Source organism: Pteronotus mesoamericanus, unplaced genomic scaffold, assembly GCF_021234165.1.
Source record: "Pteronotus mesoamericanus isolate MK-2021 breed Mesoamerican mustached bat unplaced genomic scaffold, CSHL_Meso_final contig_56, whole genome shotgun sequence".
Taxonomy (NCBI): Eukaryota; Metazoa; Chordata; class Mammalia; order Chiroptera; family Mormoopidae; genus Pteronotus; species Pteronotus mesoamericanus.
Window position 1 is genome coordinate 22,157,204 of NW_026555201.1, and position 17,172 is coordinate 22,174,375.

A 17,172-nucleotide genomic window follows, 5' to 3' on the forward strand; every position below is an offset into this window, starting at 1 on the left:
TGTTACATTAATTCTTACGTTTGCCAGTTTAGTGGTAAGGGAAAAGATTGGAGCTTTGAAACTTTATTTTTAAATTGAGTTACAAGGAAATTAATATACGATAAATAAAACCCAATTATATCTTTATTATTCTCTGGTTTCCAAACAGTTTCATTACGTTCTGCTTGAAAAAATTGTTTTCTGAGGCCTCCCTCAGTAGAAATAAATGAGAAAAATATATATTGTTTTTATTCTTTCATTGGGCAATATCCATGGAATGAATTGTTTACTAAATATTAAGAATAAGTTGAGTTGTTCTCATGATAATTGAGGTGATACATTGCTATACTTGGGAATTTCATTAACTAGATTTCAAAATCTGGCATTCTTGGAAGATGGCAATTTTGGTGACATTTAGATAAAATGCACATAATCATGAGGAAGAAGATAATCTTGTATGAAGGATGCAATCTTGAACATCAATGTAAAAATGTTGCACATATTTCAAATAGGCAAGTAATAAAATATAAGTTAAAATGAAATGTATTTTAGTGTTAAATATATTTAATTGTATGTACTTTTCTATGTGTGTATTTATGTCTGTTTTTCCTAATAGGCAGGGAAAGGTTGTTTTCTATATAAAAATCTCATTTAATTCCCCCAATGAGTTGTTATTTATTGTAATTATATCTACACTGATAGAAGTTATTGCTATATTCAAATTGAATAAAGAGTTAAAACAGGACATGTAAAGTTCTGTTCCAGAATGTGTTTTTCTTTTGTCCACATGTTAATTATGGGAATGGGCTTTTTGAACTATATTAGAATCTTATTTTCAAGTATTCATTAAAAACAGGATGAATTTAATTAACATTAATGTAAAAATTATAGTATAAAAAATTATAGAGACATATTGCTTGATCCAGGAATACATATAAAATGTATTCATAAGAACATGTATATAAAACTAAAAACATTTTTCTTATACTCCTGACATTTTTCTGAAAATGAATTCAAGTCCTATTTCTCTGAATATTATTTTCATTTATTCTTTCTAGGTTCGGGCTTATTCTTTTTTCTCTGGTACAAATATTTTTTTAAATTAAACACAATTTATTTTCTTTAGCACTTCCTTAATATTTCTAGTGTTCCCTAATTTAAGTTACATTAAGCCATTTCATTTACTCCTCTTGAGGTCCATATTATAGTTTGGGGGATCCTCCAACATACACAGGAACATATAACTCTCCCACACATAATTTCCCTCCCCCTTTTTTTTAATTTTTGAAAATGCTGAGCATGTAATGGGATTGGCTCCAACATTTGTTGATTGATTATTTTCAGTGATTTATTTCTTTGAAAACATAAAAGGAATTGATTAGCCTGGAGAACTTAAGGATCCCCAGTTGCAAGTGGAGAAATATTGACACAAGATCCTGGCTTTTTTCCAAGTTAAATTTTGATGGCACATCAGATGCTTCCTGTACATAACCTCACACTAGAAATTAGGCACCTTTTTAACTTTCACCTAAGTTTTAACCCCTTTTTTGATGTGTTTTTACTTAATGAAACATGTATTTGGTTTTTCCCCCTGCATTTCCTCTTTTTACTTTAAAATTATTTTCAGGCTTTAAGATTTCTCTTAAGTTTGATGCTATAGGACTGGGTAAATACTTAAATATTGAACATTTTCATAACCCTCCTTAATTTTAAGACTTGGATCATATTTCATTTTGCTTCCAACCCCCCTACCCCAATGGAAAAAGTTAAAATTGTAGCAGATACTAAGTTATCTGCTACAATAACTGTTATCAGATACTAAGTAACCTCTCTAATTTCTCTAATCACTGAAAATTCTTTATCTTTTTTCCTGCTTTCAATATTAACTATTAAGGATTTCCAATCAAAATAATGTATCTAAGGCAGCTGGACTGTGTTATTTTTATAAGGATAAGGATGTAAATACAAGAGATTCACAAAATTTGACAGTCAACAGGGTATAGCAAGTTTATGGCATGAATAAATAAAGCCAGACTTCCTAATGTTTCTGTGTTAATGCTAACACTATGAAGTAAAAAGCAAGAATTAAAATCACAACAAGTTAAACTCTTGATATAGAGTCCTGATGTCCTGTGGTTCTAACAACTGCAGAGTCCAGATAAAGCATACTTGACAAAAGTGTAACATCTAAATCCAAGTTGATACATAGTGGGATCAATTTTTTTAATAAGATACTCGTCAAACTCTTTCAAGCCAGAGACTTCTGAACTTCTGTTGGAGGACAGATGAGGAGATGAAGGGTTTTGTGTCTGGTTCTACACATCACATTTTGAAGATAATAAATGTGGAATTAAATATTGGTGAGGGAAGGAAGTTCTTACAAAAGTTAATCTGGGAAAATTGAGTAAATGTTTGGAAAGAGTAAAATGCAAACTATACTTGCCACACACCATATGGCAAAATGTATTTCCTATGGAATAGTAGCCAATTTTAATAATGAAATTATATTATTAGTAGAAAATATATGACCCTATGATGAAGAACTATTTTTTGTGTATAAAAGATAATGATAAAGCTACAAAGGAAAAACTAACTTGTTTGTATATGTCAAAATAGTCTGAAACAAAAAAGACTTTTAACCATTTTTTGCAATACCATAAAGGAAAGATAATATTGAAATTCAAAAATACCATTAAACTATTAAGCAATAAACTGCAAATAAAAATATTCATGGATAAAATTTTGTGAAAAAACTGGAAATTGGTGTATTTTTATTAATAATTTAAAAATTGAAGCAAAAACATTTTTTATTTTTTTCCAGTGGACATTTTTAACAGTATTAGAATCCCATTTTGATGAGGCCTTAAAGAAGTTGTAGTATTTTGGTGGGCTGACCTGCTCATCTGTATCTTAAATATTAAATTTGCTCATGCTGTATAGTTAAGAATTCCACTGCTATGTATGTATCCTAGGGTAATAATAAATGTAAATCAAAGGAGATACACAGGATGATAATTGTTGAAGTAAGTGCAGTACCTATGTAAAAAGTTGTGAAGTTTTCTTTTTAATAAACAAATATTGAATATTAATCTTGAATGAGAAAATTGAATTTTAGAAAACTCATCACATTTTTATTCAATATAATAAAACACTCTGAGGAACTTAAATACTTATTAAAACTACTGAAATATTTTATTAATTATATAATTGATTTTTTTCAGTATGTAAAATAAATTCTGGAATGACACCAAAATTTGCTGGTTGCTATCTATGAGTGATAGAATTCATTCAATTTAATAAAATTATGATCTTTCAGACTTTTTATAATGGGCAGATATAATTATATGGCAAATATATATAAATGTTTAAAACTTTTAAAAAATGGAATTATCAGAACTTAATCAGGATATAGTCAGTCTTGAATAGATCATCTCAAAAAAAACCTGTGAATATTGCAGTTCTTTTGAAACTGACTAGAATATTGTCAGTGGTTTATGAAATGATTGTATAAATTACAGAACAGTGGTGAATCTACAAATAATCATCTATATCACTTTGGAGACCAAGGAATTAATTATTCTTAACCCCTCATTTTGTAAATGATAAAACTAAGGATCTGTAAATAACTTCCGTGTTCACAACCATACAACTACTTAATTGCAAAATAAGAATTTGAAACCCAGCCATCTAGCTACTATTTTGTTATGTAATTCATAAGTTAATGCTGGATCATAATTGTAAATGATTTTAACAGGTAGATGAAATTAATTAAAATGTATTTTACATTCTGTGGCAAAATTAATTTAATAAAACAATTAGGTAACATAAAAAGGAAATAACCATAAAAACTTGAAGACTGATAAAGTGATCATTAAATAAAAATGACCAGCATATTAAAATACTACGTATAAAACCACCCAAGTAAACCTAGTATCTTAAATGGAAAATAAGTGTTTCAGAAAAATGGAGAATTATCTTATTGACGGGGAAAAGCCTCAGACTTGGAAATTAGAGAGGTTATCATAGAATGCCTGCCTTTGACGCAAAGTATACCAAAATTTGGAGTACTGGCATTGAGCTGCTTTCACTGTATTGGCAGTAGAAAGCCTGCTGGAAGTCACGTGGGACCATTTTATGAGTTTCCCATTATCCCTGAGAGGCCAGAAAAAATTATGTAACCTCTGTGAGACCTTCTACAAAAATAGATATTCTCCCTGGTGTGCTGGTGTAGCATTTTTTTTTTTACATACTTCTGACACTTTTATAATTTATTGAATCATAGTTACATGTATGTGATTTTGTGTTGTTTATACCTCATCTACTCCTGTTCCACTGTCCAGATATGCTCATGGCCACTTATCTTTATTATTATTTACTTGATTTTTTCATTGAAAATCACGATTTCTATGAAATCTCATTTTTAAAACACAGGTTAGATGAACTTTGTAAGTATTAATTTTTAAAAAGTATTTTTTGTGTAGCTTTGTTTCATGAGCACCTAAAAATCAAACTTTGGGAAATGCTAATAAATACATTTATTTATCATTTCCCAAATACATTATACATTACATTTATGTTGCAAGCACTGTGCAGGCAGGAAGGACTGATACCTCATTAATGTTTATGTTTACCATCATATGTATCATCCATATAGTTAACCTAAATTGATATGTAAGATATTTATTCAGGAGTTTTTAAAGAAGAACATTCACAATTACTGTAAGAATAGAATAAGGGGTGATCACTTTCGGTAAGCTTGGTCACAAAAGTTTTTTTAAAAAATAGGGAATCTGGGGAATGGGAAAATTAGATGAAGGTGGTGAAAAGGTACAAATTTCTACTTAAAAGTACTGAGACTGTATGTACAACATGACAACTGTAGTTAATATTGTTGTATGATATATTTGAAAGTTGTTCAGAAAGTAGGTTCCAAAAGTTCTCATCACAATGGGAAATTTTTTAAAATCTTTTTTTGTATCTATCTGAAATTATGGAACTCAACTAAATTTATTGTGGTAATCATTCACAATATACGTAAGTTAGGTCATTGTGTGGAAACCTGAAATTTATACAGTGCTGTATGTTAATTATATCTCAATAAAACTGAAAAAAAATAGAGAATCTAAACTGAAACTTAACATAGAAATATACTATCTTGACTAAGGGCAGGAGAAGCAGAAAGAAACACTGGCAAATATGGTACTGTGTTCGCTCCACTACGTGCTCTATTCTTTATCTGCAAGCTGAAGCTGTCCAGTAACTTGAAACATGAGAATCAGTGAGGTCTGGACTATTACATCATCAATAGGCCAGCATGTTTTCCTTTAAGGAGTAAGCTTGGCCTGGGTTATGTAGATGCAAGCTTTTTAGGGAGGAAGAGTAACATTATTTGTTCTACATCTGCAACTGGTTTATATCTGCCTGAAGCCAACCTGGAGACATCCAAATCCCTTTTGTCTACAAGTGAATCGGAAATAAATCTGGGTGATAAACCTAATCACTACATCACTGCACAGCAAATCTCACTCTTACAAAAGTGCCTCGATTATGTCATTTTTTTTGTTTGTTTTGCTTTTTGCAGGATGAGAAGGAAAAATATCCTTGCTTCTTTCCTCCTGGGTACTATAAACTTTTTTTTCTCTGTTATTGTAAGTTAAGAAGAATTATAGTACCAGGGAAGACGACTTAACCCCCTCCCTCCACCCATTCCCAACCAAATATCTTCATTTCCTTCCTTACTGAATTCACTAAACTTTCTTTTTCTGTGTCCATTTCCTTCATGGAATTTTTATGTTTTACTATTTTAATCGAGATAAAGTATTACATATATATTGTGCCGTCCTAAAGCTGTGTCCACTGATGGCACTTTTGGCAGTTACTGTGTCCCCTCTCTCATTACTTTTTATAGTATTTAGGCAGAACGGTGTAGTAGAAAGAGTCAGGGAGGATTCTAATCTGAATCCCGAATGTAGCATTTGCTTGTTTTTGAATACTGAGCCAGTTGGTTAAGCTCAGTGCAGGCATAATGTAAAAGTGTAAGAAAATATATTAAAGACCTTAGTAGGTAGTTAATAAATAATCGGCTTTATATGGTAGGCAGTTTGGTATAATGGAAAAAAGCACGAGCTTTAGAACCATTGAAACCTTTTCGGACAGGATTATTAACTGTCCTTGTGCAAGTCACTTATCATTCCTGAGCCTTCCTCCTCATCCGTAAAATGAGTATTCTAAGCTCTGCTATGAATTAAAAATGAGAAGCATGAACCCCCTACCTGGTCATTGCCGGGGTTATAGCTAGTACTTGTTTATTGCTTAAATCTTTATTGAGTTACCTGTTAAATACATTTAAATTCATACACAATCATTTTCCTGCCTATTAGGCTTTGCATCTTGATTTTATTACCAATTTTATAGACTGTTTTTGTGTTGAAGTTAACCTTAGAACTTAAAGTGCATCTTATATGCGAATATTTCCTCTTTAAGAATTGAGTAACTCATGTGGCAGCAGCATTTTTAAAGGTCATCCATGGATTATTATTTCCCTTCCTTATTCCTTTAATTTAACAGATAAACCCAAAGCAAAGTGACATAAACCTCATGGCCAATATATCACATGCTAGAAAACAATTTTCTTGGAGTAAGAAAGAGTATATTTTCACCTGAGCTGGGAGTCAGACAGTTTGCAGATTACTCTGTACCCGCTGGTTGAAGCAATGTGCTTTGAGGTTAGGTGGTTCTGAATTGAACTACAGCTTTACATTTTTTCACATTTATGAGTTTTTCTGTTTTATTTAGCCACTGTGTTTCTCAGTTTCTTCATTTGTAAAGCCCAGGTAATGACATTTCTTAATGTAAATGAGATACATATATAAAGCAACTAATAGATTGGAAATGTTTCATTTTACAAACCTCCTCTGAACAGTTACCTGGTAGTTATTGAATGGAGGTAATTTGTTAAGGCTTTGTGTGGAAAATGACAAAACATTTTACATGTCCAAAGATATAGAATGTGAGGGCAAAACACACGTCGGCCCACCTCTCCTCACCGAAGCTTGCTACCCTAATTCATAATAAACATTCAGTAAATTATTGTCATTGTAATCATTATTTTTACAAGAAACAATGAATGGTACATAAAGTTTTTTAAGTTGTTATTAATAGTACCCAAGTAAGTTGGTTATTTACATTGTTTCATATACTTGCCAAGAGGCATTATTATATTTCTTATTTATAGTCCTTTGATATTTTTCCATCTCACACACTTTACAAATTAATAAATTATTTATGAGTTCACTGAGGATAATGGTACAACCATGAATTATTTAGGAAATGATAGTATTTCATCTCAAAACAGGTTTTAATAATGATAGCTATCTGACTTCAAAAAGAAGTGATTTTTAGACATCAACAATAAATATAAAGATTTGAATCTCAAGCACTCTGGAATTGGGGTTCTCTTGTGTTCTTTTTCAGGACAACCTACTGCTATTATTCTACAAACTAGTTGTTTTTTTTATAAGTAAAAAGTAGAAGCTATATTAAATGCAATGATTGTACATCTTCTAAAAAGTGGTTTATGAGCATCTGAAGACCCAAGGTAGAATTTCAGGTTCATTCCAAACAACCTGCAATGCATGCCCATCTTCAGCTGTAACTCCGATGTTAGTATGTGTTTCCTACTGGCTTTAGAATGCATTTCAGAGATAAATATTTAGGTATAATTTATCATTAATTACTTTAAAATTTTTAGTACTTTATAGAGATTGTGCATCCTTCCTGTGTATAAATTATATCTAGCATCGTTTTAGTGTGATTAGTGGTTCACTTTCCCAAAGAAAAATTACTGTTCTCTTTATTTGGGAACATTTGTTAGTTTGACATGGCAAAAAGAAATCTGTTTAATAGTGTTTATAGAAATTTTATAATAATATCACAGAAAATTATTAATTAAAAATAATTCCTAATCCTACCATTCTGACAACTTTAAGCGTTTTGTGTATTTTGTTTCAGTCTTTGGCTTTTGCATCAGTATTTCTTGCATCTCACTCTGAGCATGAGACTTAGTCTAACCAAATCCTTTTAAAATGCAAATACATTTTAAGTTTTAGTGAAACAAAACATTTCATAGCTGTTATTTTTATGATAGTGTAGTTTAAGGACTGTTCTCAGAACTAGAAGCACATAAATGTGTGAGTGGATACATACTTTTTCCACTCACGCATATTACATATTTTTTACCGCCAATATTTTTTACTGACCAGCTGAGCAAAGGGCACTGAAAAGGCCAGGAGACTCAAATTAATTCAATTCATCAAACATATTAATATTGATAATGTGCTGATAGAGTAAGTATATGATTAAAATAAAAGGAAACTAGCTCTTGTTTTGAAACAAGGATGTACAACCAATTTGGGTAATACACTTAGAAAAAACATTTGATTATGCCTCTAATTGGAAGAAGCTATCCTAATTATGATTAGTTAAGCTATAGAAGTCTGCTTGAAAAATAATCAGGCTACCAATCTGTTGCTTGGACTCAGAAACTGAGTAGCTTCTACATTTGCACTATTCACACTAAAGGGAGAGAGATACTTTGATAAGAGGGCAAATAATATATTTTTGGCTCTATTTCCAATTTCTTTCCTTCGCTTGGCTATTACTGCAGTGCTGTTTGGTAGGTAAGATTTGTGTAACGTGAAAGTAATAGCTGATGACTAAAAGGCTTCAGACTAGCTTTGTCCATGGTGCTGGGCATAATAAGTAATTGTCATGTATTTATTAGATTTTAAAAATGAAACTGGTAAATTTTATTTACTTATTAAAATATAAAATGCAAATAATTCTGAAAAAAATCTAGCACCAGTGCTTAATCCATAAATTTTTAATGTCTTCATTTAATCTTACTTTCTCTGTAAGGTTGTAAACCTTGGAGGGTAGGACCTTAAACTTCTCTCCTCTAGGTCCTACATAATGCTCTTTACTTAGTATTTATTCTCTAAATGCTTGAAGTTTTAAAGGAATGAATGAATGTAAATTAACAAAAACAAATGATTGTACGTAAGAAAGAAGAAAGCCTTCTCTTTAAAAAAAAAAAAAAAAGGAATGGTTATAAAGAATATGTACTTGGGAGTCAGATGTTCCTAGGTAAAAAATTAAAGCTTTACCACTTAATAAAATTTTTACTTTAGCCATTTCATTTAATCAAACACGTTTTCTCATCTGTAAAATGTGATGACTTTGGGGGAATCAAATGAGATAACGGATGAAAATGCTTGCCAAAGTATTTGAAATTTCATAGTGTATACACATGATAATGTGATGGCGTTGCAAGAACTGTTGGAAAGCTACGTCCTCACATTGATTCTTCACACTTCATTTTCCAGGTGAAGCGTACATGCGATTAAGCAAACTCCCTGAAGCAGAGCATTGGTATATGGAATCATTGAGATCCAAGACCGACCACATTCCTGCTCATCTCACCTATGGGAAACTACTGGCTCTAACAGTGAGTGCCTACTTTCCTCACCCTTTAGAAATTTGTTTTCTCCATGTAGACTCAAGTAGATAGTTTGAGAGAGTGGTTCTTAGCCAGTTAACTCAAGTCCTTTAGGACATAAGGATGGCAATACTAAGTTAGAACCCTATAGAGAAACTGTGAAAAAAGGTAATTCTTTGACTATGGGGTTTGCTTTAGATAAAATGTTCTATGTCATGTATAACTTAATGAAAACATATAAGTGGAGAATTCCCAATATATGATTACATAATTAATTTGTCATAACAATATTTGCATAAAGGTTATGTTCTATAAGCCAATTTTAATCCAGAATTGGCTGTAATGTAGAACTAAGTATGATTCTTTTAAAATAGGCAAAACTTAGCATGTGCATGGATCAATATCACCTGGAATTCCTTCACACTGAAATTATTATAAAAGAGTAGTGAAGCACCATTCGGTCACTCATTATGTGACAAACACTCTTTGAGGTCACAGTTCCATGAAAGTGGTATTAGTGTTGAGCATAAGAAATTCCTGATATTCTACCAAATAGTATAATTTTATGTTTCAAAGTAGTATTAATGTTTTTATTTTATGCAGCAGAGGGTTGTCCAAAATATGTAAAGTTTCTGAACTCACCCGGCTAATAAGTAGAATTAGCCCTCAATCCTAATCTGAATCTATTTCCTATATTGATTTAGTTACACCACCTACTCTTTCTCCAGTTTTAATAAAAATAAATAAGTACTAGGAAAACATAGAGCAAAAGGCCAGGAAAGTGATTCCTACGTGAATGCAGAGAGGTATAATTACTTAAAAGTAATAACATTCAATTTCTCACAGAAGACGCTAGATTAAACACAAAATTATTATGTATCTATTCTAAGATACCACTCAAATGCTATTAAGGAAATTATATAGGTAGACTAGGTAACCAAAAAATGTCTCACTAAAAAAAAAAAAAAAGGCAAAAAACTAGATACATTTAATAAAATATAACACATATGCTCTCAATGCATAGCTGAACTCAAAAACTACTAAGAGAATTTCCTAGGATCTAGAAATGAAATGATTATCAAACACCAGAAGAGTAAATAGTAGGCCTATCCTGTAGTGTAGCTGATTTGGGATAGTTTACCAGCTGTGATAACCTGTGGGAAGAGAAGGGGCTTTGTTTGTTTGTTTGTTTTTGTTCTTAATGGACTGAGAGACAAAGCTTTGGACTAGTGGAAGGCTAGGAATTATATGTCAATAAAGCAAGGGAATTGGTATCCTTAGTGAAAGGATAATATGGACTAAGTTTGCATACTGATACAAAAAGCAGAATGTAGGATTGCCTGTCTCAGTGTGGGATCAGAATCTAGAATGAAAGAAGTCTCTGCTGGGAATTTGTCAGTAAGTCCTTCTACCAGGCTTAGGCTTTGTATTTATTTGCATAACCAGGGACTTTATAGGCCAAGAAATTTAATACAAATTTAGTCCACTGAAGCTTTTGCTGAAGAAATTATAGTAGATGTCCTTAAAAATAAATAAATAAAACAGCTAAATCTAGAAGGAGTTACTGAGTGAGGGAAGGAAAGAATGGTGAACAAAGAAATAGTGATTATGTGGATAAATTAGAATAAACTTTTACTGAGTAAAATGTTGAGAAAGAATAACCTCATAGAAACAATCAGAATGCAAGAGGAGATGACATTTAAACTGATTTTTGGAAGTCAGGAAGTGGAAGAGGAGGTATTACAACTGATTTCTCAGAGCTGACTTCGGGATGGGTTAACAATGAAGAGAAATCTTACATACATGGAAAGAAACCTGGAGAGATAACTCAGTACTTGGAGGCTGCTGGCCCAGAAGAGAGTGAGTTAAGAAGCATAAAATGGGGTAATCAGTTATAACATATATATGAAACAATCCATTCTTTCCCCAATTTACACAATGTCCCAACCAGGCACTCACCTCTAAGTCAAGGGAAAGGAAGCTCATAGGGGTGGTGCCATTGAGTAAGAGAGGTCCAGAACTCAGGGCCAGCTTGCACAATTGAAAGTGGAATGCAAGGGGGCTGAAAAGAAGATTGAGTGAATGTCTTCCAGTGGAGTACTCAGATTTTCAGTTCCCTGCCCCTGCCTCATGCAGAATACCAGCAACACAAGACTTTATACTCCCCGGCAACCCTACCTCCCCACACCCTACATACCCCACCTCCTAAAAGATGAAGTCTTTTCCAGAGAAACTGATCATTGTGTAAAAAAGATTTCCACACACCTACATTTGGAGAGGCCCTATAAATGGCTAGTACCCAGAGCAGATACGCAAAAGTGAATCTGTCCAGTCTAGAAAGCACACCTTAGTCTTAGGGATATCATTTAACTTTTATTAACTTACTGTTAAATATCAGTGGGAAACCAGAAATCATCAATCATATTACGAAAGCCTCAAATGTAAAAGATTTTTTATACAATTTTTTAAAAATTTTTGATCAATTACAATTGTCCGCATTTTCCCCCCATAGAAAACAAATTATTAGGAGGACACTGGAGGAAAGAGAAGAAAACATTGTTAGGAAGACACTAGAGAAAAGAGATGTTTAAAAAAAAATCTTAGAAAGAGATGGTAATGTGGTATGTGATGAAGCAGGATGTCATTAAACCATAAATAATGAAAAATTAGAAGGAACTTTTATAAACAGTGATTCAAAAAGATATATGCACCTTTATGTTCATTGCAGCATTATTTGCAATAGCCAAGATATGGAAGAAACCTAAGTGTCCATTAATAGACCACTGGAAAAAGGAGATGTGGTCCATATACACAATGGAGTATTACTTGGCCATAAAAACGAATGAAATCTCACCATTTGCCATAACATGGGTAAACTATGATAAATATATGTGGAATCTAAAGAACAAATAAATGAACAAACAGAACAGAAAGAGACTCATGAGTATTGAGAAGAGACTAATGATTGCCAGATGGGAGAGGGTTTGGGGACTGGGTAAATAAAGGGAAATGATTAAGTACAAATTGGTAGTTACAAAGTAGCTGGGCGATGCAGAGTATAGCATAGGGAATAAAGTCAGTAGTATTATAATAACTATGTATGGTGGTAGGTGGGTAGTAGAATTATTGGGGAGATCGCTTCATAAATTATATAATTCTCTAACCACTGTGTTGTACACTGGAAACTAATATAAAATGATACTGAATGTCAACTGAAATTTAAAATAAATAAATAAAATAACAGTGTTAAAAATATTTCATTTGAAGGCTAGGAGAATAAAGGTAAAGAAATATTTCCCTATGAAAACAAAAAGATAACAAAATAAAAAATAAGAAGAAATTATGAAAGAAATCAATATAAGACCCAACAGAAGAAGAACAGACAAAGGGAAAGGAGAGCATCACTCAGAGTTGACAAGGCCGAGCTGCTATTTCGGTCACTTAGGAGATTATTATATGTCGAGTTTAGCCAGTTAGGAAAACTTGTTTTAACTTGTGAAAACCTTCCCATTTCTTATTCAGATAGTATCATAATTCATATAGCTCCACATAAGAATAGAATTCGTATACATCTCTTGCCTAGACTACTACCTTTGCGATGTTTTTAAGAATTTCAAATGGAATCCTTTTTCATTAGATTGATAAATAATCACCATCAAAAAATAGCCATACAAGTTTCAGAAAAGAAAAAAATTGGAAGCTTAAATGTACTTATTTCTGAATACACCTAGAGCCTGACACTACTCTGGTTATGGAAACTGTATGTCCTTTTTACCCCGTTCTTCTTTTCAAGCCTCAGTATTTTAAATTTCCTGTTCCAAAAATATGATTTTACAAGCTGCTTTATTTTTTATAAGGCATTTTTAAAAAACAAGATTTAGAAGTTTTAACTCTGAAACATATGGAAGGTAAGGAAAAACTTGTGTATTATGATCCAAATTTTAATTCCCCCACAACCACCAAAACTTTTATAGTTTCCGATTTGCTGATTAGATGAAATAGAAACCCTATCATGAAATGACTTGAACTCACAGTGCCAAAACCTCACAACCATCTTTAACAGTTTCTTTTTGAATTATGAGATTTGGCAAATTTTTGATCCCAGTGGATTGCTTTTGTCTAACTTTGGATTTCTTGGCCTGGTAAGAGGCCCTTGACTTAACATGATATTGGCAAGGTGAAAAATGCCACATATTTTGACTTTTGACTGCTTTAAATATTAGATATTGTAAAAGGGATTTGTTTATTAATCTCAAGAGAACAGAAATAAAAATGGAGTGGTGTTTTTATTGTTTTATCAAAACTGACCAAAGCAAATATGTAAAAATGATATTCAACTATATTAGATAGACTGTAGAGTAGGATTTCATATAAAATTATATTATATTTTTATATGACAAAAAAACAGATTATTGGTGCTATTATTACAGCCAGTGGAATAATTTACTTAGTACTTTTTTTTGGTACAAATTTTTCTTTAAGAATTTGTATAGTATTTACAGTATTTAGAAAAGTTCAATGATTTATTTAGCATTTCCCAGAATATTTTGACAAATTTCATAGATCAAATCCTTTTTTTCAGTCCTTTACTAAAAATGGCTTTTTTCTCTCTGCCTGCTCAAATTTTATTTCCTCTGTGAGGTCTTGCCTAAGTCTTTCAATCAGTTGCTTTTTCTCTTCTTTGTGCTTCCTTAGCCTGGTCTCAGTATCTCTATAATTACACTTCCCAGATTGAATGGCAGAAATAAATCTGTCTGCTTTCAGACCCTAGACTTGGGTCAGGAACTAAGTCTTATCTTTCTGTCTCTTCAGTATATGGTGGTTCACTATCTTGGTAACTATCCCTATAACTTCCTTGTGCATTTCTCTTTTTAAGTTATTTAAGGGTTGGGTAATAACTCTTTAATATTTTTGTTTCCTTAGCCAGATTCTTATTTCCTCATTATTCCCCTCATTAGTCAACACATGTATTGAGACTTACTGTTCCATGCTAGGCATCATCCTTATTCCCAATGATAAGCACAGAATAAATGAGTGAGAATGGCCTGGTTGTAGATTGGACGCAGGGTAATTGTCCAAGACCCTAAAAGGAGAGGTTAGGGGTGTATATCTCTTGAGCACCTGTGCTACACATGTGCTATTTTATGAATCTTTACAATGAATATTATCCTCTTTTAATACATAAGGAAACAGCTTTAAAGATTTAAGGCACATCCTCAAGAATAACTTAGCTACTTAAATAGAATTGGATACAACGTCAAGGTATTCTGAATTAGGCATCATTAATTTTCACCCTATATTACATAATTTTAAGTGAGGAGTTTTTTTTCCCCTGGTTATACCTGACAGGAGATACTGAAAGTAAGCCAGTCCTTCCTCCATCCCCCCTCTTTATAACTCATTATTAGATATTACATCTGTATACTAGTTTAGTTTGACTTGTTAAACACATTTTTATTATTAGGCATTGTAGCTCATGAACTTCAGAATTCTGTTTTTTGCCTATTGGCACTTTTAGGTCCTATATTATAACAAAATATGAATTTTCCCAGGTCCTCTAGGGATAGTTCTGTCTCAGGGTCATCAGCTGCCTCCATGTTTATGTATCACTGGGCCCGGGTAACATCTCTTTAAAATTTGTGGAACTTTCACACCAACATCATGTCCAATTAAAATACTACCCACGAGCACTCTTTAAAACTGTGAATTATTTCTTGGTTGAACTTGGTTACTTAGGGCTTGTGCCATGAATTTAAAATAAGGTATGCATTAACAGATAAAGGAAGGAATAACATTTCCATTATTATGGTATTTCACAGATTTTATAGTCTGTAAAGCTGTGTGTGTTGTGTGATGATTTGTATATCCTTACTCTGATATTTTGTCTTCATTTCTTTTTGTCCTATTCAATTTATTTAACCAAATATTTTAAACCAAATATTTTGCAGTTTTTGTGAGTAAAATTAATATGGACTTAAATTGTAGTAGAAGCTATTTGACTGTTAGCTTATTTTATTAGCAGATTTAGGTTAGCAAGAGAAGAGGAAGGATATGGGAGACTCTAACAGTAATTCTCAATACAGAAAACCTTTATTTTGGCTACTGCATGGACACACTAAGCCAGATTTCTCTGTCTAGCCAAAGTTAATTGGAATACATAAAATTCCAGTTGTGAAAGTACTTGAGGTTCAATAGCAAAGTTTAATGCCCCAGACTAGAATGGTGTTGCTGTAGTTTGTATCAAGTGCTGTGCTATTTGTTTCTGTCAGTCTTTTGTAATAATTATTACTGTTTAGATCTGAGTTTTTTTTTTCATTTGGTCCTTTTTAAAGCAGAATTCATTATATTCACTGAACAGCCTTGTTTAGATTAGAAAGGAAAGGGAAGAAAAAATCATTTTTTCTGTGACTCTAACTTAATTATTATTAAGAATATGTCTAATTCCAGTTGCAAAATTTATTCTGTGACAAGAGGAGTAACATAACATATATTATGCTACTAAAATATTGGATGAAATATAGAAGAAATCTAAATTCAATATTGTATTCAGCTAAGCATTTTATATGAAGTTGACATGTCTAGAATTTATGATTTAGCCTTCTAGAGATAATTTGGTTATCATTTTATTATTTTTACTCTTAAGCATAATGGATCTGATAGTTCATTTTTTAGAAACCAGCCCCACATTGAATCTTAAAATTACTCTACTCAGTCAGTAACACAGAAATTCAAATATCTCCCTAATATGTCATGCTTTTATTCTTGCCTCTGTATGTTTGTCAGTAGAAGTCATTGTTAAAGATATTTCCTTTTGCCAGATATTTTTAGAAAAAATGATAACTAAAATACTCAAATTCTCAGGCGTTATCGGTTACATGAAATAATTCTAGATGCTTTATATCTAGATGTACATGCATGTGTTTGAAAACAAATGTTAACTTTTTATTTAGCACTGAATAGAATTGTATTGCTTTTGAACTAACTTACATTTCATTGTTATTATTTGGTTTGTTTGATTTTTGTATTTGGTCTGTAGTTATCATTTAATGCAACTTAAATAGGCCAGCAGGCTTAGGCCCTCATGATTCCCCAGTACCCTGATTTGGAAGGGTGTAGATGGACAAATGGTCTGCCCATTAAATAATAGCTTCGCTTTCTTACAGGATTTTTTAAAAATCCTGTACAAAAACCTGCATTTGACACATATCTGCTGACCCTGAAGTTTGTCTCATGCTCTATGGTAAACAATGGTGAAACAGAGACAAACAGGGCATTTCCTGGGCCTCAAGAAGGCCTCAGTGCATTCTGTTGAGGAGAAATTTATACCAGAACCATCAGTAGCTGCTTCAGTTGTGGGCTTCCATGCTTTGTGACTGGTGGAAATGGCTTCTTTCAGAAAGGACAATTATGTAGGTACTTTAATTTTATTTCTTTACTCTTTCATTTTTAGTGTAAATGTAGGATTCCATGCCACTTAGCAGATGCTTTTCCCTCACTTGACTGTCCTTTAATTTGTTATGAGCCCTGTTGATATACAACATAGAGTACAGGACTCAAGTTCCTGACTTCCATGTTGATATTTTTCCTGCTGCATCATGTTTACTCTTCTGTTAGGTAATTAAGCATGATAACTTTTAATGTGAGTTAAACTCTACTTTTATGTTTTATACTTTCCTTGCTTATAATTTATTTTTTTA

At 32.2% G+C, this 17,172-nt stretch overlaps 1 protein-coding gene across 1 annotated transcript in view; it reads left to right on the plus strand.

Moving 5' to 3' along the window:
• The window catches only part of TMTC2 (transmembrane O-mannosyltransferase targeting cadherins 2), a 389,565-nt gene that overhangs the window by 257,102 nt on the left and 115,291 nt on the right, over nucleotides 1-17,172 (plus strand). The window contains exon 8 of the mRNA XM_054580170.1: nucleotides 9,363-9,484. Within this exon, the coding sequence (XP_054436145.1) occupies nucleotides 9,363-9,484 (122 nt within the window). The remainder of the gene's footprint in view (nucleotides 1-9,362; nucleotides 9,485-17,172) is intronic.